Raw genomic sequence first — 24597 nt, forward strand, 5'->3', positions numbered from 1 at the left:
CGTGCTGCGAAGCCACAGTGCTAACTACTACACCAGCATACAACCCATTAAAAGCAGTCCTTATATTTAAAATTATGGTAGTTTGTCCAATTACTTTTGAGCATCTGAAAACAGGGCACTCTGTATGGAAATGGCTGTGATTCCTAATGCAATACTTTTGTTAAACCCTTGATTGTAAAATCTACTGTGGTTGTGTCCAAATACTTATGGATCTTACTGTACTAATTCCAATGGTGAGTGGATCAAATACCACGCTGCACTTATGATGTGTTAGTCATAACATTTAGATTTTTCTTTCCCTATTTCTTTCCTTTTCTCATTTTCTGAATGATGCTTTTGAGATTCCTTTTTTTTTTTTTACTTAAAAGAGAGACCTAATTATGGACAAAAAATTAATAATTAATAAATATTATAAATAACACTAAGAAAATTACCCTTTCAAGCCAAGTTTATGTTGAGACTGAGGTTTGTTTCCCTTTTTTGAAAAAATATCATGTTACCTTTCTTTTTTTTTTTCAAATTTTCATGGTCAGATCTTAAATATATTATTTTATATTATTATATTTGTTAATCATTAGTAGTAAAATTTAAAGGTTTGGCCTGTTGATCTAACATAATGTGTCATTTCATGGGGAACTAGGTTGATATTTCTTTAATTTTATGATAATACTTCATAATTTATATGGACCTGAAACATACATAAAGACCCACAGTAAATACTTAAAGACATTAACATAGCAATTTCATAGGTATTGTTCCATACATTTGTCACTTTAATGTTGCATCTGTTAAGTGTAAAGCTGATTTAAATTATTTTAAAAACTGATGGGTAGGATATATTTACTCCATTGTTTTCACCTGTGGATTAAAACAACATGTATAAATATTTATATCATCTATCTGTAAACTATTAAATAAATTTGGTAGTTGTGCAAATTGTGTGCCTATCAACGACTGTATGGTCAGTGCTATTTTTCTTTTGTCCTCCTGTTTCGGATTTATTATCGTTGGCAAACAGCTTTCAGGTGCATTACCACCATCTGATCTGGAGTGTGGACTAAAGGTCTGCCATCTCATCATTCTCACAAAATGTAAGAGAGGGAGAAAATGCTTTATGCTTTTCAACCATAAAGAGAGAACTGTTAAGACCAGCATGACCTTTCTATAATCTCATCATAACACCTTAGTCTTTCCTATTTTGTCCTCCACAACGTGCACTCCTAATTGGTGGTTTAGTTGAAAAAAGAAAAAGAAAAGAACAAAAAACACCTCACTGTAGTCACTTTGTTCTGCTTCATCTGTTTGATTTGTTCTTTAATCAATGTATTAGCTCCTACATTATTAACACCTTCCAATTTTCAAAGGGCTTTATAATATGCCATCATATTCCCATCAACCCCAACACATCCAGGAACCCACAAGGAGACAGACAAGCACATTTGAATAATGACTGTAGTATATTAAACAATGATTCCTCCCTAGATTTACAAGATTTTAAACCTTTCAGTGCTACACAAGAATCTGATGTTGTTACTACTCTCTCTGGTATGGAGTTCCTTATCTTGGCTATAATCTTAGAATATAACTTATGCACACTAAATAAAAGTCTATAAGCTCCTAACACCTTCAGATGCATGTGATGGTGTTAACTCTTATTGAATATTATTTTTACCTTTGATAGTCATAAAACAAAATTCCTGCTTCTCTTACACATAGACATAATTTCCTGCACACACACTGAAGGACTGTACAGCAGTATAGCTGGTGCACCAAGCAATATGCTCCTGTCTACAGGAAAGAACAGCACAGATTTTGCTGTATGAAAATCTAAGATGAGTATTATTAGAGACATATAGAGTAGCAGTCAAAAGGTTGGACACACCTTCTAATTCAGTGGCTTTTCATTATTTAAAATATTTCTGCATTGTACCTTAATACTAAAGTCATCCAAACCACAAAGAAATACATATGTAATTATTTAGTAAACAAAAAAGTGTTAAACAAACCAGAATATGTTTTATATTTTAGATTCTTCAAAGTAGGCACCTCTTGCTTAGATGACAGCTTTGCACATCTTGGCATTTTCTCAGTCAGCTGGAATGGCTTTCAGTTAACAGCTGTGCCTTGTCAAGAGTTAATTTCTTGCCCTCTTAATGTGTTTGAGACCATCAGTCGTGTTGTGAAGAGGTAGAGCTGATATTCAGTGAATAGCCCCATCCGAATAAAGTTCTAATCCACATTATGGCAAAAACTACTACACTAAGTAAAGAAAAACAACAGTCCATCATTACTTTAAGAAATGAAGATCAGTCAATCCGAAAAATTTTCAAGAACTTTGAAAGTATCCTCAAGTGCAGTCGCAAAGACCATCAAATGTTATGATGAAACTGGCTCTCATCAGGACCACCCCAGGAAAGTAAGACCAAGAGTTACCTCTGTTGCACAGGATGAGTTCATCAGAATTACCAGCCTAAGAAACCGCAAGCTAACAGTACCCCAGATAAGAGCCCACCTAAAGGCTTCACAGAGTTCAAGTAGCACACACATTTCAACATCAACTGTTCAGAGAAGACTGCATGAATCTGAACTTTATGGTCGATTTGCTGCAAAGAAGCCACTTCTAAGGAAGAATAACAAGAGGAAGAGAATGGCTTGGACCAAGGAAGACAAGGAATGGACATTAGACAAGTGGAAATCAGTCCTTTGGTCTGATGAGTCCAAATTTGAGATTTTTGGTTCCAAACACCATGTCTTTGTAAGATGCAGAAAAAGTGAGGGGATGATTCCTACATGTGTAGTTCCCACTGTGAAGTATGGAGTAGGAAATGTGATGGTATGGGGGTCCTTTGCTGGTGACACTGTTGACATTGTTATTCAAAATCCAAGGCACACTTAACCTGCATTCTACAGCAACATGCCAGCCCATCTGGTTTGTGGTTAGTAGGACCATCATCTGTTATTCAACGGGACAATGACCCTAAACACACCTCCAGGCAATGTAAGGGCTATTTGACCATGAATGACGGTGATGGAGTGTTGGGTCAGATGACCTCCCTCCACAATCACCTGATCTAAACCCAGCTGAGATGGTTTCAGATGAGTTGGACTGCAGAGTGAAGGCAAAGCAGCCAACAAGTGCTCAGCACCTCTGGGAACTCCTTCAAGACTGTTGGAAAACCATTTCAGGTGATTACCTCATGAAGCTGATTGATAGAATGCCAAGAGTGTGCAAAGCTGTGATCAAAGCAAAAGGTGCCTACTTTGAAGAATCTAAAATCTAAAACATATTTTGGTTTGTTTAACACTTTTAAGTTTACCAGATGATTCCTTATGTGTTCCTTCATAGTCTGGAAGACCATGCTTCTAAGGAGACAGACTTTTGTGGCATTTTTAAAGTGGCATAACAAGGTGATTTCCAAAGAGCTGTTGAATGAAAATCAAACATATCTTAGCGTGGTGGGCAGTGTCCTTAAAAATTGTTAGCAAACTGGACACAGGGAGGACAAAAGAAGAAGTGGCAGACCTAAAACACTATCTACAGCAGATGAACAGTATCTGAAAGTTATGTGCTTAATAAATAAAAAAAAATATCCAGGAAAGACCTAACACGGGGCCTGAGACATTGATGTGGTTCTTCACTTGATTCATCTACTGTTTGCTGAAGCCTCTTAAAGAAGGGAAACAGTGAGGAAAGGCCAAGGTATGCCAAATTAACCAAGAACTGGACTGAAAATCAGTTACAATCTAAATTTGATGATGAATCCAAATTTGAAATTTTGGGTTCAAATTGTCATCAACATGTATGGAGGAGGTCAGGAGAGAGGTACAACAGTGAGTGTCTACAGCCATCTGTAAAACACGATGGAGGCTCTGTCATCATATGTGGCTATGTTTCAGCCAGTGGTGTCGAAGATTCTCTCAAAATTGATGGAATTATGAATGTAGAAGAGTACCATCAGATTTTGAGCCACCATGGAATGCCATTTGGAAAGTGTCTGATTGACAACAGTTGAATTTTTCAGCATGATGATGAACACACTGCTAATGCAGTACAAGCATACTTGGATAGAAAAACAAATAATGAAACACAACAGTCATGAACTGGCCTCCCCAGAGCCCAGATCTCAACATTATTGAAGCAGTGTGGGATCATCTTGACAGAGAAAAGAACAAAAGGCAGCCAATATCGAAAGAAGAGCTTTGAATGTCCTTCAAGAAACCTGGAGAACTATTCCTGAAGACTGCAAAAAGAAAGCTGCCTAAGAGAATAAAGGTGGTCATACCAAATAGCTCCTTGGAATTTTACAATTGCTGCACCTGTTTTCCATTTTCCTCACAAAGAAGCAAAGGACTTTTGCACAGTATTGTACATATATGCATGGACACACACACACACACGCGCGCGCACACACACCCACACACACACACACACACACACACACACACACACACACACACACACACACACACACACACACACACACACACACACACACAGTTAAATCTCATCAACCCAAAACGTTAGTTAGACTTACTGCTGTTTAGTGAAAAATTGTGTATTTTTCCAGAATGAGCATTTGGTGAGTGAGTACCTGTGACAATAAAGGAACCGAAAACCCTGTTATTATATTTGACCTATCTATTTTCCTAGTGTTTCTAATCGTGTGATAAACAGTATGTTATGCTCAGGTAAATCAAAAATAATTTTAAATAAATAAAAATTGGAAGGGGAATGAGATTTTTCTTGGATGTAGCTAAACCTCTTTGAGGGTGCCAATAGAGTCTCTGTATAGAAAAAAATTATAAATAAGTGTCTTTTAGAGGTTGCCTGGTGCAATACTACCACCTCAGGGTGCAGTTTTTGGAAGGCAGATATCTGACTGATGATTTTATGCAGAAAAAAAGAAGAAATTCCCCCTGGGTTCCCCGTGAATAATTAATTTTATTGGGAGGCTTTATGAATGATCCGTCTTTGAACAAATGGGCACTTTTTGATAGAAATTTAACTGAGATGTATTTTTTGCTGGCATTTAACTTTTTAAGTATACGTTGATAATTTATTTACAAAATAGTTTGAACTACTTTTTTAGTAAAAATATTTGCATTTAACTACATTTCCCCAGGGGTAGCTTTGCTGTAGTTCCACTTCTTCCACTGTTAAGTAACTGGTCGTTTGCAATGCTGCTTATGAGACTTGAGTCCGCATTGAAAACTAGGTCCTTATGAGGACCCATTACAGTGTATCCACTTCAAACGTATTTGATTGAGAAAAAATTATGCTTTCGTTCAAAAGTACAAAAACAAAGACGTGTTTGGTACGCCTAAAATATACGTGTTAACTGATAAATAAAAACGTGTAGGCTTACATATTGTCCGATTTAGTAAACGTGTTAATAATTTTCATCAGGCAATCTGTTCGGACAGGCGTTGTGTGTATTCCTCTGGCAAGACCCCTACGGGATTAGCAAAACAGTTCAGAGATGCGGATATCTCTTTGGTCACCTCTGAATACAGTCGCTGTTAGCTCCTTCCATCCGTTGGATAGTGTTGCTCTACTGTACGAGCTCTGATAGTTATTTCGGCCTGTTAGTTGAGAATTTTAACATCCCTGGTTTTCAATGGAGCTGGAAAACGGACTCGCCTGAGCTAGCTAGCGTCTCAGAAGGCTCGACGACATAATAGACGGTGCCGCTGCTGAGAACGCGGTGTGCTCGTCCTGACAGATCAACCCAGGTGTCACCCAATATACTACCACTATTTTTCGGAGAGTATCTTCGATCCGTCGTATCTTTCACTGTTGCTTTCGTTGTGTAATGACCTGCTTTCATCGTGAAATGTAGCAGCATATAGCGGCTTGGCCGGTCCCCAGTGTCTCCGCAGCGTTAGCAGAGCACTGCTCTCACTGCGCTGGCTAAAAATACCACTTTAAGGTTCCCCTTCTCACTGCGCCTCCAAAAGTGCTGGACTAGTCCCCGTTGGACTTGTCTTTTCTGGTCACCTTGCTCGGAGTTTGCCACTCTACATGGTCTCTACAGTGAATTTGAGACGACTGGAAGAGCGAGTCGGACCCAGAGGTTGTGAGCCGAGCTGGTCTGATCTAACATTAAATCGTACCAGCTGCTGGGCTTCGGTTTTCCAAGGGAACGACACTCGGCTTTGGTTGATCTGTAGCCGAGGATCATTCTGCCCCGATGGCCTTTTCCTGTCAGAATTAGCAGTATAGCTTGGTGCAGCCCAGGTACCAAAACTTTGTAAGGGTCAGAGACAAACGCTTCGTTTCCACTGTGTACAGTCTGAGTTTGGGGAGGCAGACTTCATCTGTCCGAAGTACAACACCATGTCGGAGGATAACAACGCAGACAAATTCATCAAGGTAACCTAAAACGACACTTTACTCTTTCTGCTTGGATACTGGTCTACATCGATTATGAAAATGTTAGTCCTTTATGCTGGGGCAATCGGATTTTACTTAATTTTGTTTGTATTACTTCTATTAACATCAGGACTGTCTATTGCTCAGTGCAGACTGCGTGAAGAGTACAGTTTTATCTTGTTTTATGAGACTGTCATAGATTGATAAAACATTTATTAGCAGCACAGGAGTTTTTATGTGTCATATGCGTGGCAGAAATGTAAAACTTGAAGTTTAGCAATGGCCATTAACCAGCAATATTTCCATGCAATCTGCATCTGGGATATGTTCCTGACTGGATCCCTTCAGTGTGGCATTGCCCAGGCATCCATGTCAACAGTAAAATGTGATCTGGAATTGCCCTGGCCCCTGGTTTCACTGTTGGACGAGAAGTAGGATAGAATTGGAGCACATGGTAACTGGGTAGCTTTTGGCTTAACCCTGACTCCTTTTCGTCAGTTCCCTGGCATACTAAACTGTACTCTAAGAAATCATCAAGCAAGCTAACTTGCTGAAGAAAACTGGATTAAAGTGTATTACAAATCTATGTATTTTTTTTTTCAAACTCCTCCTTCAAGATTGGTGATAAAGGAAAAGACCCTACTATCACCACCACCACCACCACTTTAAAGTGATGGGATTTGATGACTCTGTGAAGCTGTGGGTGGGGTGGAGTGGGGGATGTTGACATCACTTGGGTCACCTTAGAATGAAAAGTCACTGCAAATCAATACAGAGCTGTTCTGGTGACTGCGTTATCGCTCAGCAAAACTAAATGGAATGGTGTTTTTCCAGGATGAGTGTTTGTCTTTTGGTTCAATGAGTCACCTATGACTCACTGAACCTCACACTCATCAAACATAGGGTTTGAAGAGTGTGAACATTATGTGAATCATGGCTTTCAGAGTCAGCAGAGTCAGCAGGTCTAGTCCTAGTTTAACAGCCAGTATTCACTTGGTTTTGGCAGGCTTACAATATGGCTACTGTGTATCAAATGGAGAAACATGTTGAACTTTACTATACTTAAAAACCCAGTATAATGGAGTGTAATGAGATGCTAATTCTGTTTAATATCAGAATTTAATATCTTATTTTTCCACTGATCTGTTATGTTTTGTTTTTTTGTTTTTTTTTTACTCACAAATCTTTCCTTTTCTCTGTGAACATTGTTAGATTCATTATTCAGGACAAGGTAAGATGGTTATGGTACAGATTGCTTGAGATTTACATAGCAAGTACCAGACCCTTGTGCTGTGTCAAAAAATTTCTGACCTCAAGTTTGGGGTTTTGTAAGATGAACAGATAGTCTATTTCTTTTATTTTGCTCTTCTGTTTATTGCCGAACTTGTGTCCTTTCTTCTGGGATTGTTTTTTTTTTTTTTTTTGGCAGCAGTAGTAACGGCAAGATTTTCCAGGTGCATTTGTTTTGTAGCAGCCAATCTGTCTTTTTTCCACGAATAATCTGTGTTAAGCATTGGTACTATTGTGAAACTAGAGCTCATGGATATATAGCTATTGTACCACTCAGTGCTAACACAGCAAGGGTGAATGCATTGCATTCCACTGAGTATAATGTAACTAGAATCTTCTGCAGTCTTTTAAATGTATCTTAAGAATGTAAACAGTCTGTATTATGACAACCACAGTAATCTGGGTACTGGTTTAATCGTTGTCTGGGTATAGGCAATGATCAAAAAAATCTTTTTTGTTTGTTCTGATTTATCTTGAGCTGTTGATTGTGATGCATGACATAATCTGTGCTGACAGGTGTGAAAGATGATAAATAAACTTAAGCCTAGTTTTTTTTTTTTTTTTTAAACATTCCTGTGCACCAGGGAGGTCTGTCTTTTCTTTAATGTTCTGATACACTGTGTGGGATGATTTTGTCTTTTGAACAGGAGACATCAATTCTGGATGAGTACAACATAAACTGGACACAGAAACTGGGAGCTGGCATCAGTGGACCTGTCAGGTAAGTGTTTTAAAAAGAACTTTTCTTTAGTCTCAAAATCTTATCTTTTCTGCTGCAGTTGGTGCCAGAGTGTGGAACATGATTATTTTTCCTGAACTATGATCAGAGTGAGCAGTATTACACAACCAGAAAACATCATCATGGTATCCGTTTGTAATTGAGAATCACCTTTCACTTGCACTTCTGACATCTATGGAATTGAGTAACTGACATTTATTAGCATTGCAGAATCCCACAACATCCGCTGATGGACCTGTGACCTGCCCTTACCTGCCGTGAACAGCTGGTTAACACTGAGCGTATCACTGCTGAGACATCTGATCAAACGCGCTTTGAATTACCGTAATTATGCCACCGTTTGTCCTATTCGAAAAATTCAAATGGTTTCTGAAAGCTGAGAAATTGCGCTTCACAGCCAACATAGGGTTATTACAGTAATTTTTGCCAGAAGTCTGCGAACAGTGGGGAATTTGAAGTACCCTGTGTCCCCAATGACACGTTTGGCTTTATAGAGTTAAGCCCAGTTGAGAGAGCATAGTCAGCATCAATTGAGGTTACATCCTACTTTTGTTTAGACCTGAAAATAGATTATTGTGATTCAGAGTATTCTAAAGTAAAATGATTTAATTGAGGATGACAGAGATTGCAGTGTTCCCCTGCAGTGCATGATTAAGTCTCTTGTGAATGCACTGCAGAGATGATGTCAGAGCTGATTTAGATTATTTGTGAGCTGAGATATTAACTAGCACTCGTGTCTGTACATATTTCTGGTGCTTTTCTCCCATCATATTCAATGTAGTACAGCTTGACCTTATCCTTGGCATATTAAACATTAAAAATTATGAAAGGACCAGGTGCTTGTCACTTGCTTTAACTGACTGGACCAGCTACCAGCATGTAAGAGCATTGCAGCTGGAAGCTTAAAATGTTTGGCATTGGCACCATTTCTCTTGATTTTGGAGGTGGCTCAGTTGGCACAGACACAGTCCATGTAATTGCAGCATGGTGGACTTGATTCCAACCCAAAACACGTGTCCCTCAAAACCTCATTGGAAGTATTTTAAAGTGGACCCTCTATATTTTTCCCATATTCTCTGTCATGTCCACCATATAGGCAAAAGTATTAGGCCACTTACACATTACCTAAAGGAGATTCTCTGATATCACATTCTGTATCCATAGGCATTAATATGGGTGTTTATATATATGTAGTTAGAACAGTTTCCACAATTTGGGGAAGGATTTCTGCAAGATTTTGGAATATGTTTGTGGGAATTTTTTCCCATTCATCCAAAAGACCATTTATGAGATCAGACACTGAAGAATCACCATTCTAGTTTATCACAAAAGGCGTTTGATTGGGTTGAGGTCAGGTCAGACAAGTTCTTTCACACCAAGCTCAAGCATTGAGATTTCCCTTCAGTAGGACTAAGGGGCCCAGGCCAACCCCATAGCATTAAACTTCTTCCACCAAATTTTACACCCGGCACAATGCAGTCAGGCAGGTAACGTTTTCCTGGCGTTCTCCAAATCTAGACTTGTCCAGAGTCCCGTACTGGTGTGCCTTACACCACTCTTGGTGTTTGTGCCATAATGAGGTCAACATATGTAGAAGTAACCCCGGTACTGATTAGCCTGTTATGCCAACTTCTTTGAGGCAACTGTTTGTTGTGATTTGGTGTTATATAAATAAAATTGAATTGAATTGAATTGATTGCCTGAGCATTGTCTATCATGTTGGTCGGGCATGACTCATGGCCATAAATAGTACAATATGAAAAGCCATACCTACTGCTCAGCAGTATTGCTCAGATGTAAAAAAATACATGGTGGACTTATGATTATAGTTATGCATAATGCATTCATTTCAGCACAAATATGTAGTATGGTGCATTATGTAGTAATATTCCTGTACAATCATGAGTATAATATCATGTGAATACCTTGTAAGTATGCGTTATGCCTGACTTATTGTTATATTATGCAGGATACACCCTTGTACAAGAGTGCAGTATGTACTTTCTCTAATTTGTTTACCATGGAAATGTTTTGTGTCTGTTCTAGAATCTGGTTACCAAAAAGTCTTTGTTGAAATGTTAAAGATAATATCAAGCCCTTACAGCATGCTTAAAATTGTGGATTTAATGAGTACTATTAAAATTGAAAACATATTTTTGCTGGAATATGTGTTTATATCTTTACTAACCCAGGGGTGACTAAAAATATTTGCATAAAAGTTTAGGGCAAGGCCTCCAATATAGGGCAAAAAAGCATCAAGGCCCAGCATAAAATTAACAGTGGGTAAGGATAATATGAGCATAGTAGGTCCCTTGCAGATAGTTGTTTTCCAGCTTGTCTTGCCTTTATTGATAGGTGGATTGTGGAGAAGACAGGAAACATGAAGTGTGAGAAGCGAGTGATTTGTAAAAAATGGCCAGACTGGCTGGGATTCAATTCACAGACTCACTGTTCAAAGCATTACCGCATATGTGGTTTGTAAATCAACAACTTAAAAATCTTAATCCTGTTGAAAAAAGTGAGTTCATGACCAGTTCCTTGGCTTTGTTAGGCTTAGTCTAGCTGCATTTAGATTATTCAATCTATGCTTGTGGATGCACAAGGGATCAATTATAAAACTGCAGTTTTCTTAAGTCATGCATTTCTCCTCTATATTCCTCTAATAGTCTTCACACTGTAAAATGGGGAATAATCAATCACAGGAAAGCATATACAGCATATGCATAAGTAGCAATCACTCTTATAAATTACTTCTGTTAATCTTAAAGATTAGTAAACACTGCACTGCCCTGCTTCACTGGCATATCTGTTCACAGGAATGACTTCTAGTTTAATTTCTTTTCTGCTGAACGTTACAGAGAGGCTGCAGCTCTGCCAGCAGATTTTTAAGTGTGTTTATGCTATGCGCAGTCTTTTTAGTGCAGGTCTGTCTGTCCTGCTGATTCTAGCTAGATACCAGTAGTAATATATCAATGTCTGCCACTGACTACGTCTGCTCATTCTGCGCTTTGAAGCGATCATCGGTCTGGATCAAGGCAGAGTAACCTGTTTTTTCCTTGTGTGTGTTTTAGGCTTGAGTGATGAGAAAACAGTGAAATTGACTCATCGTCCCACTATGTAAACACGCTATTATGATTCATGCTGTCCTTTGTTTTTTCTCCAGTGCAGCCTATGCTCACCCCCATGATTTATATTTCTAACTCGGTTTTTCACTTGGGTGTTATTACCCCTCAGCCTAAAAAAGGCTTATGAGGTATTGTGGGCAGGCAGATAGCCAGCTTTCAATTTTGCGAATGCAATACCTTTAGGATGATGTGACCTAGGATTTTCAAATTGATACCATAGATTGGACAAGTTTGGATCTTGGGAACCTTGACCTCAAGGTCAAGATCAAAGGTCAGGTTTTCTGAAAGTCTTGTGAAGGTGATAACTCTAACAATGTGACCTAGGATTTTCAAATTGATGTCATCTGTGCATCTACTACAAAGCTTGAACTAGTTAGTTTTTAACCATAATAATGCCAATCACAGAAACTGACAGTGTTCTCAGTGGTTTATATTTATTATGATTTTAGCATTTCTTATTCCTGGTTCTTACTTGGGCATTTGCAAGTCATTAAGGCTCATATGCACCCCATTAAGATCTACTGAGACCTGGTAATTATGTGTTCTAGAACTTGTGCTTCCAGGGGATTTGTGCCACTAAATATTCTCCTGCCAGGAGACTGAGGGGTAGCACTGGCAGCTGACAGTATCTTTGCCTTACACCGCCTCCTCCTCTTTCCGTCTCTTAACACATTCATCTCTACTGTACCAGCCCCCCTCCTTTCTAATTCTGTGATTCATTAGGGAAGGTATTGGTTTCCGGTGAAGTGAACTTTGGCCGGAGCTGAATGTTTCTCCCAGTAAGACCTTAATAATGTAATCTGAGTTCAAAGTGAATGTTTAAAGTAAATATTTGAGCCCTTGTAGATTAGAGGAGAGGAAAAAAGGAGTTATTAGATTTCTCAAAAAATGAATTATGTATCTGCACGTTCCATATTTAATAAGTGTGCACTTCAAAATGTGGTTTGAAGAAAACCATTGCCAGGAGTTAGTCGATTTATTTAATCCTTGTGACAATGAAAGATGTGCATACACAGATAGCTTTCCCTTTGGTTCACTCTACATACAAAGATGCAGACCAGATTCATAATTCCCATAACAAACTTTCATGTTGACAAAATAAAGCCCTTAATCTAGTAAGTCAGCTGCTGTCTTCTCTGTGCTTCTGTTTGGCCTTATTTTATTTGACATCACATATTATCCAGACTGTATAACAGGAGTACAAAAGTGCAGTAGCCTGAAACACTGAGTTAGTACACAGAAACTGCCTTTACAGCTTGAAGCTATTTAAACAAAACGAGGTGCGAACCCTTACACAAATATTACAAGCTCAAGCTTTACAGCTAAAAACTATCCACAGATTATAAATACAGGTGCTGAAGTGATTTGTCTGTTAATAGAACAAGAGGAATTGTAACTTCCTCTACAGTGATTATTATTTATTGATCAAATATTTATAATTGACTGCCTTCAGATATTTAGATTTAAACAAGCTGACAAAAGATACAACTGAAACTGCAGACACTGTTGAGTTATATGACCTTCATCTACCTTAAAGCTATCTTTTTAAAGGCAAAAGGGCATCATTTCATGTTAAAAAGCAGAGTATCCACACACATCAAGTATCAGCTGTTTTTAAGTAAAGACAGGCGTCTGTCTGGTATTTTATCTATTGTGGTTTTAAGGGATACAATTTAATCTGACTGGCCTTGATAAGAATCATGTTTCCTAATCAGATGGGTAGATAAGAATGCTGACAAAGTCTTGGATGCTTGTTTTATATTACATTATGGTTTATTGATATCACCTGTGACCTCAGGCAGGCATGTTCAGGAGCTGAATGCAAGTAGAAGACAGGTGAGCTTCGGCCGTCCTCTGACAGCTTTAATGATTCTGTGTGTCTCCCAGGTGTAGTAAAAAGTTGTCAAGGGCTAAATAGTTTTCAGATGAATTTGTAAATAACTACCCTAAACCACATGTTTTATTTGGTGGTAAGTTATGTCAATAATGCATTGAATAGTTCACACACATCTGTAATTAGATCTTATTTATACATTTCAGACTCTTGACTGATCTTTTCCTTGATTGCATAACCCAGCAGTTTGAGCCTGCAGCTTGTACTCGTCTTGCATGTGAAACCTTCGTTTGAAACACTGAATGTTCTGCCACCTTTTTCTGATTTAAATAGAGATCTTGGAAAAAGATCAGTCTGGGTTCAAACCACGACATACCACATAGTCTGCTTCTTTAGGGTTTTAAAATATGTTTTATTAAAATTTGATGCTGGGGATTTTATGGATTCTGCATCACAGCGTTCTGTTCTGCTTGGCACAGTATGCAGGTGTCCAAAGCACTGCAATAAAGTTGGTTCAAGTCATATTTGATGAACAGAAGCTTCTCTGTGAACCCCTCCAATTCAGTGCTCTTCTGTGTGGGGTCCCATATGGATCTAGTTCAGGCTGCACTCTTTTCTCTTTATAGCTTCTCACTTCAGGTACCTATAGTCTCCGATTTGCTGTTTGGAGGGTTATATTGTTTGGTCAGACACACAGTGGCTGTATTTTTGTGTGCTGTGTCTTGACCCTTTAACAACAAGTCATCAGTGAGAATTCTGGGTCTGATCTTGGACAATAAGGCCACACTCTTGCACATCTATGTTGTAATCCAGTGGTTCTCAAACTTTTTTCCGTCATGCCCCACTTTGCCTGATTAAATCTGTTCATGCCCCACGCAAAGTGCGGTCCAGGTGGGGAGTCCCCCTCGGTGGTGAAACGGTGGCTCTATGTACACAGCAGACGGTGACGGTGGAGAGTTTTGCTAGTTGCTGTGCTAACGTACCTGCTAAACTTTCCTTTATCCGCCATGAGAATTAATCCAATGTTCAACATTTGTTCCGCATGACTTTTCTTCCAGGTCGTTCACGCCTCACCTGCCATGACCCTGTGCCCCACAGTTTGAGAAACAGTGTTATAGTCAGACGTTCCTGGTCGTTTCTTAGTCCAGTTTATATAACAAAGCAGCATTGCACCTTTTCAGATGCTGCCATTGAGCTTTGGAACAGACCATCCCTTCAAATCTCTCCTTGCATCGGCCCATTTTTAATTTTTGATTAATACCTACTACTTTGACCTGACTTCCAATTTAATGTTGTTTTTTGAGGTGAGCCTCATTATCTATTTAGATAACAAGGAAGTATATTTTTCTGTTTTCACAGTCTTAAAAATTTGGGGCAATATTTGTTGTTGAGAACAAGATGAGCTCAACATCAGCAACAAACAGAGCAACTAACTGGTAGTAGAAACACCAGAATATAAGAAACTTACTTCCCAATTCTTGGCACAGGTACACATCTGACAAACTTATCACTGTGCGTGAGGTGTTTGTTGATTCTTGTTTTCTTCTTGTGCAGAGTTTGTGTGAAGAAGTCAACTCAGGAACGCCTGGCCCTGAAGATCCTTATTGATCGCCCCAAGGCCAGAAATGAGGTTAGAGGAAGCACTGTCATGGTTTTGATTAATGCCTGTTGTTTGTCTGTGGCTGTATCAGTATGTTTTGTTCTGTCTGCCTACCTATTATTAGTCTTTATTAATTCCCATTTTTCTTTCTGATCTGTCTCTCGTACTTCAGTCTGTTTCTATGAGTGTCTTTGTCTGTAACGCTGTTTCCCTGCAGCGAACAGTTTGTCTAGCAGCCTCTCCATGTCATTAGCACCCCCTGTTTTGATCAGCTTATGCAGCAGTCAAGCAGTGCAGTCAAAACAAGCTGCACAGACTTGGTGTTGGCGTACTGTCTTGATCTGTCTCGCAATCAGTTTTTCCCTGAGTCTGACATTGCATAATTTCTGATGGTGTAATTATTTGGAAGATGCATCATTATTTGTTGCTGTTTAATTTGCATTTACGTTTGCAGAATTTGTTGTTTTGTCATTTAATGGCTTAGTTGACTCGTCCGCTTAAGAAAACTAAAACACAAAGATTTCTATGTCATCTTTTCTGTGGGTTAGTTATGTTAATGCTTTATGGATCTTATTGATCTCATATTAAATTCCTCTTTTTGGCTGGGAGGTGCCCACACTGCACACCAGAGTGATTCCATTGATAATGTGGTGTGACTTTCTGTTGCTTCACCTGGGTTTAACATGGAAATTGTAAAGTGTTTAAGAGAATTACTGTAAACAGTGTTTGAATATTTTCCCTGCAGGTGCGTCTTCATATGATGTGTGCCAATCACCCAAACATAGTGCAAATCCTGGAAGTTTATGCCAACAGTGTTCAGTTCCCTCATGAATCCAGCCCAAGGTGAAGAGCTCAGTCTGTTTCTAACATGCTAATTGCAGTGCATTCTCTTGTCAGACAAGAAAGAAATTTATATATCTCTAGCTCCTGTTTTTCACTGTTTCTCCCAACTGTTCTTCACAGAGCGAGGCTCCTGATCGTTATGGAAATGATGGAGGGTGGCGAGCTGTTCCACAGAATCAGTCAGCACAGGCACTTTACTGAAAAGATGGCCAGTCAGGTCACCAAACAGGTAGGTGAAGAGATTTAATTCTGGCCTGTCTTTGTGTCACGTCGTGTCATGCGTCATCTGTCTTTTGCTGTAAAACTGGGGTAACAACATGCCTGAAAGCCTCTCCTTGTCTTTAGTAACCCCTTCTTGGATTAAGTGGCACACACCAGCTCAACTCTAAGCTGTTTTTTTTTTTTTTTTTTTTTTTTTTTTTAAAAAAGAAGTATAGATGATGTCTCAATCGTATGTCTCTTCCCCCTGTAGATCAGCCAAGCATTGCAGCATTGTCACTCTCTAAATATTGCACATCGTGACCTGAAGCCAGAGAACCTTCTCTTCAAAGATAACTCTCTGGTAAGCTCCAGAAGCTGCTTTGTGTTACACATGTAGATAGAAACACTGGAGTTTTGAAGTAACAATACAGCTGCCGCAACTGATGACTTTTAGCTAATTAAGTGCACACACAAAATAAAGTATGAAATACAAGAAAGTAGAAGCTTTGCTAGACTTTTTGGCACAGTGGACCAAGGGATTTCTTTGGACTATATCTAGCAGTATTTGGCAAAGATAATGTAGAAATACCAAATCTGCAGTGGCTGTGATAGACTTGGAAATCAATCCTGCTCTGGCAGCAATTTCAGTAATATCCCAGAGGTGTTCCAGCTAAGAAATTCCATCAAGTGAAACTCAGTGAAGCCCTGGAGAAAATATTTTACATGAAGATGCTAATAAGATTTCTGCTCTCTTTTTGTCTCATTATGTAATTCTGTCTGTTCTGCAGGATGCACCTGTGAAGTTGTGTGACTTTGGCTTTGCCAAAATAGACCAAGGAGACTTGATGACCCCTCAGTTTACTCCTTACTACGTAGCACCTCAGGTAAAAAAAAAAAAAAAAAAAAAAAAGATGCTCTTGCTTCCTCATTGCTCTGGATGCAATAATGCACATCAATAATGACCGAATGCATCTTATCTTAATGATGTCTTCTGGCACTGTTTCTGTGCAGGTTCTTGAGGCTCAAAGAAGACACCAGAAGGAAAAGTCTGGAATTATACCTACCTCACCCACTCCTTACACCTATAACAAGGCAAGACTCATATCTGGGATTCCTGCTGTAGGTGCTTCAAGCCTGGTTCAATGGTGAATTATTTTCTTAAATGCTTCTTTTCTGTCTGCAGAGCTGTGACTTGTGGTCTCTTGGTGTGATTATCTATGTAATGCTGTGCGGCTACCCTCCGTTCTACTCCAAGCATCACAGTCGCACCATCCCAAAGGACATGAGGAAGAAGATTATGACAGGCAGCTTTGACTTTCCCGAAGATGAGTGGAGTCAGATCTCCGAGATGGCCAAGGACATTGTACGCAAGTAAGTCTTCTTTCTTTTTCTATGCTTTGTCGAGCTACACAGCTTAACAGATTTTCACATATCTTTTATTATGAGATGATTTAAGACCTCAGTCACTTCTTTAATATTAGATTTGTATGCATCAGGGTTCAGATGAGCAACTCCTGCATTAGAAATAAATGCCAGTTGGAGCACCGTTTTTGCTCACTGGGTGGAGCGAGTCACCCATATGCAGAGGCCTGGGTTCAAATCCAACATGTCTTCATCTGGCCTTTCTCCCAGCTTTTCTGTCTTCTTTCCATTGTCCTATTCCATTAAAGGCTAAAAAGCCCCAAAAGTATATTAAGAAGAAGAAGAAAAGAAACGGTGATTGAAATATTGTCACCCTCTTAAAATATCATGTCATTTATTTTTTTTTAGGTTTTTCAGAAAAAAATTGAACCAAACATTTAAATATGATGATTTAGACGAAAATAAAACTTTTGTTAAAAAATGACTTAGGTCTTTATTTAAAGAGGGTGATGGTATATTAAATATTTATAGAATATATTCATTATATATTACATTACACCATTAACATTTCTGCACTGTTCCTCTCACTTTATTTGCAGCACAAGTTTTGCTTTTTGACGTACAAATTATTTTAAATATTCTTTATGGTGCTTCGTGACCTTTTCCCTTTAACTGAACTAAGCAGAAGAATCACATGACTCATTAAGTACCCCTTTTTATGTGAGTGCACATAGAGCCTGATGAAGTAAACCTGGGCTGCTGTGGTACACATTATGTTTGATTGGGGTTTTAGGTTGTATCAGTCCAGCTGACTTAAAGAAAGCATGGCTCCATCCACCATATTTTATAGTACACCCCACAGCAGACTCATTAGTTAGACTCATTGCCCTTGCTTCACTGCAAATTGCCTTCCTTCTCTCCTCCTTATGTTCATTCATCCCATCCTGCTGTTAGTCTCACTCATTCATTCTTTTTGTGACCCATAATTTATGCTCTGTCCCCTCTTTGTTTCTTCCCCGCAGACTGCTGAAGGTGAAGCCAGAGGAGAGGCTGACAATTGAGGGAGTCTTGGCTCATCCTTGGCTCAACTGCACTGAGGCCCTTGACAACGTGCTGCCTTCCGCACAGATGATGATGGACAAAGTGAGTGCATTGCAGCAATGTTTTACTGATCTTGAATGAACTGATGAGCACAGGAGACTATGGGAAATGAGTTATGATAATTACTATGATATATGGTACTGTCTGCCTGTCTGTATTTCCTGAAGTTGGACTTACATAGTCAACTCAGGTTAACAGAAGTCCTGCTGCAGATTTTGATTGCCAGCTGACACGAACCTCTTCAATCATGCATGCTCGTGTCATTATTAATTAGGTTTTGTGTTTCTTCTTTTATTGACATGTTACAGTTTGGCAGTGAGCTACACACAAAAATCAATAGCACTGGAGCTGCTTGACAGTAATTTTAATGTTTTTTTTTTTTATTCGAAGTCTTGTTAGTGAATAGGGAGCTGCTGATGTGCAGTTATAGTGAGCATAAAGCGTGGAGAGTAATCTGCTTATTAGAAGTTTGTTACTGTTGTTCTTGTTTTCTCGTCAGAAAACGTCACTGGCATGATGATGGGGGAAACAGGCAATCAGTCTCAGTTTCCGCCTTTTCTCAACATCATGTTTAGTTTGGTTTTTGGGGAGAGCATGCATCAATTTAGGGGATAAGCTGTGGCACCAAGGCTGTGGAACAGTCTACCACTACAACTATGTACAGTTGACTCTGTGGATTCTTTAAAAAAGTAGTTAAAAACTTTTTTGTTTAAACAGGCCTTCTGCTGAAAATTTTATAGCATTATTAGTATTATTGCTCTTTATTTTTGGACTACCTGTTCCTTCTTTGGTGTTTAATTGCGTATTTCTAATTAGCTGTTATGGTGTTTAATTCCTGTTTTGTTGTTTACTGTGTACAGCGCTTTGTGACTGTTTAATAATTGAGCTTAATAAATAAACTTTACTTACTTACTTACCCTATGTATAGCCCCCCCAAAGCAGAAGTACAGATACCAGCTTGACTGTCCTCTTTCTGCCTCCCAGGCGGTAGTTGCAGGGATCCAGCAGGCCCACGCTGAGCAGCTGGCCAACATGAGAATTCAGGATCTGAACGTCAGCCTGAAGCCCCTAAACTCCGTCAACAACCCGATCCTCAGGAAGCGGAAACTGCTAGGGTATGGTTTCTGCAGATTATTCTATTCTTTTCTTTTATGTCTGTGTGTTTGTGCGTGTGTGCTGTCCCACAAAACGTTTTTACTTATGTTTTTATTTGCCATCTGCCAAGTCTTACTCTGGGTCTCTCCCTTTTCATATTTTCTTTAATCTTTATTTAGAAAGTCCTTTTATTTGGGGAAAAAAAAGAGATAAAGTTTGGTCTGAAATATGTATTGCCTTCCATATTGCAGCCCCAAGCCCAGCGACAGTTTCTTCATTCATGACCCAGAAAACGGAGGGGAAGACTCCAACGTAGCGCTGGAAAAATTACGAGATGTCATTGCACAGTGTATACTACCACAAGCTGGTCAGTAAACCCACGCCAGTATGCAAATAGCATTTAACTGAAGAAGTATAAAAAGTTACATTGGCTTTTATGAGTAGTGCATGTGTTTCACTCATTCAACTGAGAAGCATTTTGGCAGTCTGTGATGAAAACTAAACTAAAGAGTGGTTATTTGATTTAATGTTGCCTTCCTATTGGCTTGAAGCACTCTGGCCATTCTCCTCTGAAATCTGGTATTTGGACCTTTTTCAGAAAAACCTTAGAGAAGGGTGCTGGAAAGTCCCAGTAGATCAACAGTTTCTGAAATGCTCAGACCAGCTCACTAGAACATGGCACCAACGATCATGCCATGTTCAAAGTCACTTAAATCACCTTTTTTCCCCATGACTAAATGCACTGAGTTTCTGCCATGTGATTGGCTGATTAGATATTTGCATTGAACAGGTGTACCTAACAAAGTGGCCACAGTGAGTGTACATTATAACCTATATGGAGTCAACTTGTGAAGCTGTTCTCTTCCCAGTGTTGAAGATCTGTGGGAAATAGAAAAAAAGCCTCTGAAGTGAATATTTTTGTGTGTGCAGGAGAGAATGAGGATGAGAAGCTGAATGAGGTGATGTATGAAGCCTGGAGGTTCAACAGAGACTGTAAGCTGCTGAGGGATGGCCTGCAGGGGCTCAGTTGGGATGGTCAGTGCTGTGTGAAATGTCTTCTTTTTTTTTTTAAATTCTGTTATTTAGCTCTAATGACTCCCCCTTTTAAAACTTTTTTTAAAACTTCTAGAAGTGTTTTAACCCTTTCATTATATTTTAAATGCTGGCTCAATGTTGAGCTGGCCATAATATGATAACTTAATAGGCTAAAAATAACTTTAACCCGGACCAGCTTCTGGTGTGATTTCATGGATGGTAAGCTGAATAGGTTATATTTAAAAGACCAGAAGTAGTAGACTGAAAGATTATTCAGATTGTCCATCAAATGTATACAGAAACCTAATTAATTGGCTGTGTTGTTAATTAAAGCTTAAAAGATAAGGTGAAAAAGACCAAGCATTTCTCTCATTTATGAGTGTAATTTTGTTGTTTGCATAGTCACCCGGTCTCTAACCAGCAACTTGTCGTTGCAGGACGAGCCTTCTCCGATAAAGTCGACCGCTTGAAGTTGGCTGAAATTGTGAAACAGGCCATTGAAGAGAAGACGAATCTCCAAGAATCTCATTAGCAGATGCTGTCTTTCTATCTTCTTTTTATATTGTTTGTTATTACCCTTTTTAACTCATATCTGTAAAGAGACTTTTTTTTAAATGTATAAAAAAATGGCTAATTTTGTTTTTCAGAAATTCACTTGCAAGACCTATTGATGACCTACTGCAAGAGCTATTGTACAGCTGTAGATATATTTCAAAGAGGACTCATTGGTACTATAATTTTTTTTTTTAATGGATTCTTGCAAAGTACATGGGGAGAAAAAAAATGACTATATTTTCATTTTTGCAAAAAAAAAAAAGCAAAACAAAAAAAAAAAGGAGAAAATCTGTGAAAGAAATTATTTTCTGGGAGGGAATTTTTATTAGCTGCTTGTCCAGCTTATCCAAGATGTCATGTGTTTTATCCCAGTTATTTCATTTAATTTTATCATATTTTATTTTAACCTTCCTAAGAAATGTATTTATTTAAACAAAGTTCCATTATTTTATACCTTACTCGTGGCTTGATAGTGGGGCCCTAAAAGTTGAGAGAAGCTGTCTACAGTGGGAATTTGTTCTTCCACACATGTTCAGAATCTTACATTAGAGATAAATTATATAAACCTTTGTTTTTATTTTTATTTTTTTGTTGTTGTTTCGTGCATCTTTTTCTCAACCTTCTTGTTGTTTAGAGGTCAGTGAAGAAGTGTCATAAAACAGAAAAATGCAGCCTCAAATTTGCTCATTTTTTCACAGCCTCAGCTAGATTAATGTACGTTACACAATCTCTTCTTTCAGCTCATACCAACAAACTGATGACTCTCAGCCTCTGAAGTCTGTGGCTTTTTATATTTCTGCCCAGTTCTGACAGTTTTGATGGAAGTCCAGTGTTTATTTGAAGTTGTTTATCTGTGTAACTGACGCAGTCTCAGCTGCTCTGACGTAACGGTTGTATCTGCTGGAATTTAGACCTGCATAGTTAATATTTGAACTCTTTCCTAGTAGTAAGCCCTGGTGTTTTTGGTCCAGTGTGGTCTTGTATGCCCAGATCAGATCAGATCAGGGAGAAGGACTGTTAGAATTTCAGTGTCATAACTTGATGTTCAGCTGAATGTGCAATAGGGGGAATAATGTGATCGTGTATTAATTTCCCATGCATGTACATAGTGAGACCATATGTATCTAATGTGTCAGTATTACTGTTTAACAGAGGCCTTCTCTACTCCATTTCAGTGGTTTGAATACCCAGAAATGTTCCCTACCCTTCATTCATCCTCACCCTTTCGATCTAATTAATATCATATCATTGACTGGCCAGAGTGAAATCTTCACTAACCTGTTTTACTCTAGTGGTCTGCTCATATCTAACAATAATATCTTTAAAGAGGTGTTTGAAAAAAAGGATTCCTCTCAAGGTGTTTGAATGGGGCCACACTGAGTCTGCTGAACAGCTAAAAATGCACATTTTCTTTGTTTAGATTATTTCTGAACTCATTCTGTTTGTTTTTTAAAAAAAAAACAAACTCATCTGTCTTGAAATTCTCTATTTGAAGTTTTTTTTTGTTTTTTTTTTAACAGAACTTTTTTGTGAACATAAATTCCTGTTGAGATTACTGCATTCACTATATTATCTTCTTCAAAAAAGTGTTTCTTCTGAGTAATTTGCAAACACTGGTGCAATATATCGTCGCTGTCCAGCGTATCTGTGCTCTGATTTTTTTTTTTTTGCTGTCGTCAGATTGCATTATCATAAAAAAAATGCATCATTTCAGTCTGTTTTTTTTTTTTTTTGCAATCATCTTCATATATTTGTAAGCTGGTATTTTTCCACACCATTCAAAACTGACATGAAGAAAAAGTGGAAGTCTTCCTTTTTATGTCTGCATTTCTAATTTAGGTAAAGTTGGCCTTTGAGGTCATTTTCACTGTTTCTTCGTTCCCCTTAAAGCTTAATGATAACCACAGCTTGTGTTTAAAAAGGCCTTATTTTAAGTTTTACTCTCAAATGTGCCTTGTTTGAAAGGGCGGCATCTCCATCCTTTACTTACATAGAAATAAATCACAGGAATTAGGAGAAACTTCTGGCTGGCTTAATTTCATATGAAGATGTGAAGGTTATGGATGTGTATTTGGAAACATTTGTTGAAATTAAAGTAGCACCATATTTAGTATAAAAAAAAAAAGTGTCCTTTTAAAACAATTTATTTTGGTTTTTTTTTAATACAACTAAAAGATTAGAGTAGCTGGACAGTTTGTACAGTAGTACAGTGCTCCACTGGCTATGTTTACAAAGCAACAAATTCTGCTCACGGACACCTCTATAATTAAAATGCATCTTGTATCTGAGCTGTATTAAAAATAAAAGTTTAAAAACTGAATTTCGCCTTTCCATAGGGGATTAATTTTAAGCGTTGTAGACCATTTGTGTAATGAATACGCTCAGCTGGTCTCTTGCAGTGGTCTGAACCACACAAATGTCACTGAAAATGGGGAACTGTGTGTTTGTCCATTTTAAAACAAGGGTGTCAAACTTATTTTAGCTCATAAATGACATACAGCTCAGGCGGTCCAGATAATTGTCCCCCTTTCTTTTAGTATAGAGAGGTTTCAGTACATTCACGAAATGGTTACAGTTAATGATCTATTTATGGAACTGATGATGCACAGACTGAGATGTCTTTAAGAAAAACGACACGTCTGTTTTTCCACATTCAGGCTGGTGATGATTCAGATATATGATAATACTTTTGTAGCTAGTTACTCTGAACAGCTTGTTTACTGGTGCAAAACAAAGTGAAAAGCCTAAAATTGATTTCTCCTTTGCAAATTTAACACTGCAAAGTTTTGTAGTGGGGCTGATTGGACTCTGGCAGGGGACCATGTGTTTGACACCCCTGCTTTAAAAAAAGGAAAAAAAAAAATAAAAAGTGTGATTTAGTAAGTCTTATAAGTAATGCTACTTTGAACACTGGTTGACAAACAGGCAACTTGTAAGATTTGCTTTATGCTACCAGATATCTGATTGCAGAATTAACAGCTTCTTGCTAAAAGTGGAAATGATTTGGCTTTGTTTTAATTTAAGAGTGTAAAACTATGTAATTAATTTATACATATATATGCTTGTGTGTGTGGTTCACTATGAAGAACCTTCTTTGTATTTCTGGAGGTGAATCAGAGCTTCTTTAATGGTTTTCACATATAATGTGGAATCTACAAATTGCATAATTTGTATCTTTTTGCTACCTGACAGTGGGCCGTGTATTTATTAGCAGTTTTTTACTGTGAAGTCGAGGCATGCATCTTTATATTGATAGTCCTAGAAGTGAAAAACAGTCCTGCTGAGACAACATTTACATGCTGTTTTATGCTCTGTGTTATTAAACATCCCACAGGGTTGGTGTTTTTGAAAAGACTACATTCTTATACTGAGTGGCTGCTGCTGCTGCAGGTTCCCCTCAGATTGATATTCAGGCTTTAGAAATATTTTACACATTTTAGGTAG

The 24597-nt window shown here is 38.3% G+C and overlaps 1 protein-coding gene across 1 annotated transcript; it reads left to right on the top strand.

Annotated features, from left to right (window-relative positions):
- Nucleotides 1–5456: 5456 nt before the first annotated feature.
- mapkapk5 (MAPK activated protein kinase 5) lies at nucleotides 5457–24005 on the top strand. The gene is made up of 14 exons (XM_030737420.1): nucleotides 5457–6373; nucleotides 8311–8384; nucleotides 14916–14991; nucleotides 15707–15804; nucleotides 15925–16033; nucleotides 16277–16366; nucleotides 16794–16889; nucleotides 17017–17097; nucleotides 17189–17376; nucleotides 18390–18510; nucleotides 19453–19583; nucleotides 19815–19930; nucleotides 20494–20598; nucleotides 21036–24005. Exons 1-14 carry the CDS (start codon nucleotides 6338–6340, stop codon nucleotides 21128–21130), a joined length of 1416 nt encoding a protein of 471 aa, XP_030593280.1. The 5' UTR covers nucleotides 5457–6337; the 3' UTR covers nucleotides 21131–24005.
- Nucleotides 24006–24597: the final 592 nt, after the last annotated feature.

The sequence above is a fragment of the Archocentrus centrarchus genome, chromosome 9, assembly GCF_007364275.1.
Source record: "Archocentrus centrarchus isolate MPI-CPG fArcCen1 chromosome 9, fArcCen1, whole genome shotgun sequence".
Classification (NCBI taxonomy): domain Eukaryota; kingdom Metazoa; phylum Chordata; class Actinopteri; order Cichliformes; family Cichlidae; genus Archocentrus; species Archocentrus centrarchus.

What these genes read in the sequence shown, in the direction of transcription:
- mapkapk5 (XM_030737420.1), top strand. Translation starts at nt 6,338, where the DNA reads ATGTCGGAGGATAACAACGCAGACAAATTCATCAAG. An exon ending in GCCAAGGACATTGTACGCAA is followed by an intron (nt 17,377 to 18,389) that starts GTAAGTCTTCTT and finishes TCTTCCCCGCAG; the next exon opens with ACTGCTGAAGGTGAAGCCAG. An exon ending in AGGAAGCGGAAACTGCTAGG is followed by an intron (nt 19,584 to 19,814) that starts GTATGGTTTCTG and finishes TCCATATTGCAG; the next exon opens with CCCCAAGCCCAGCGACAGTT.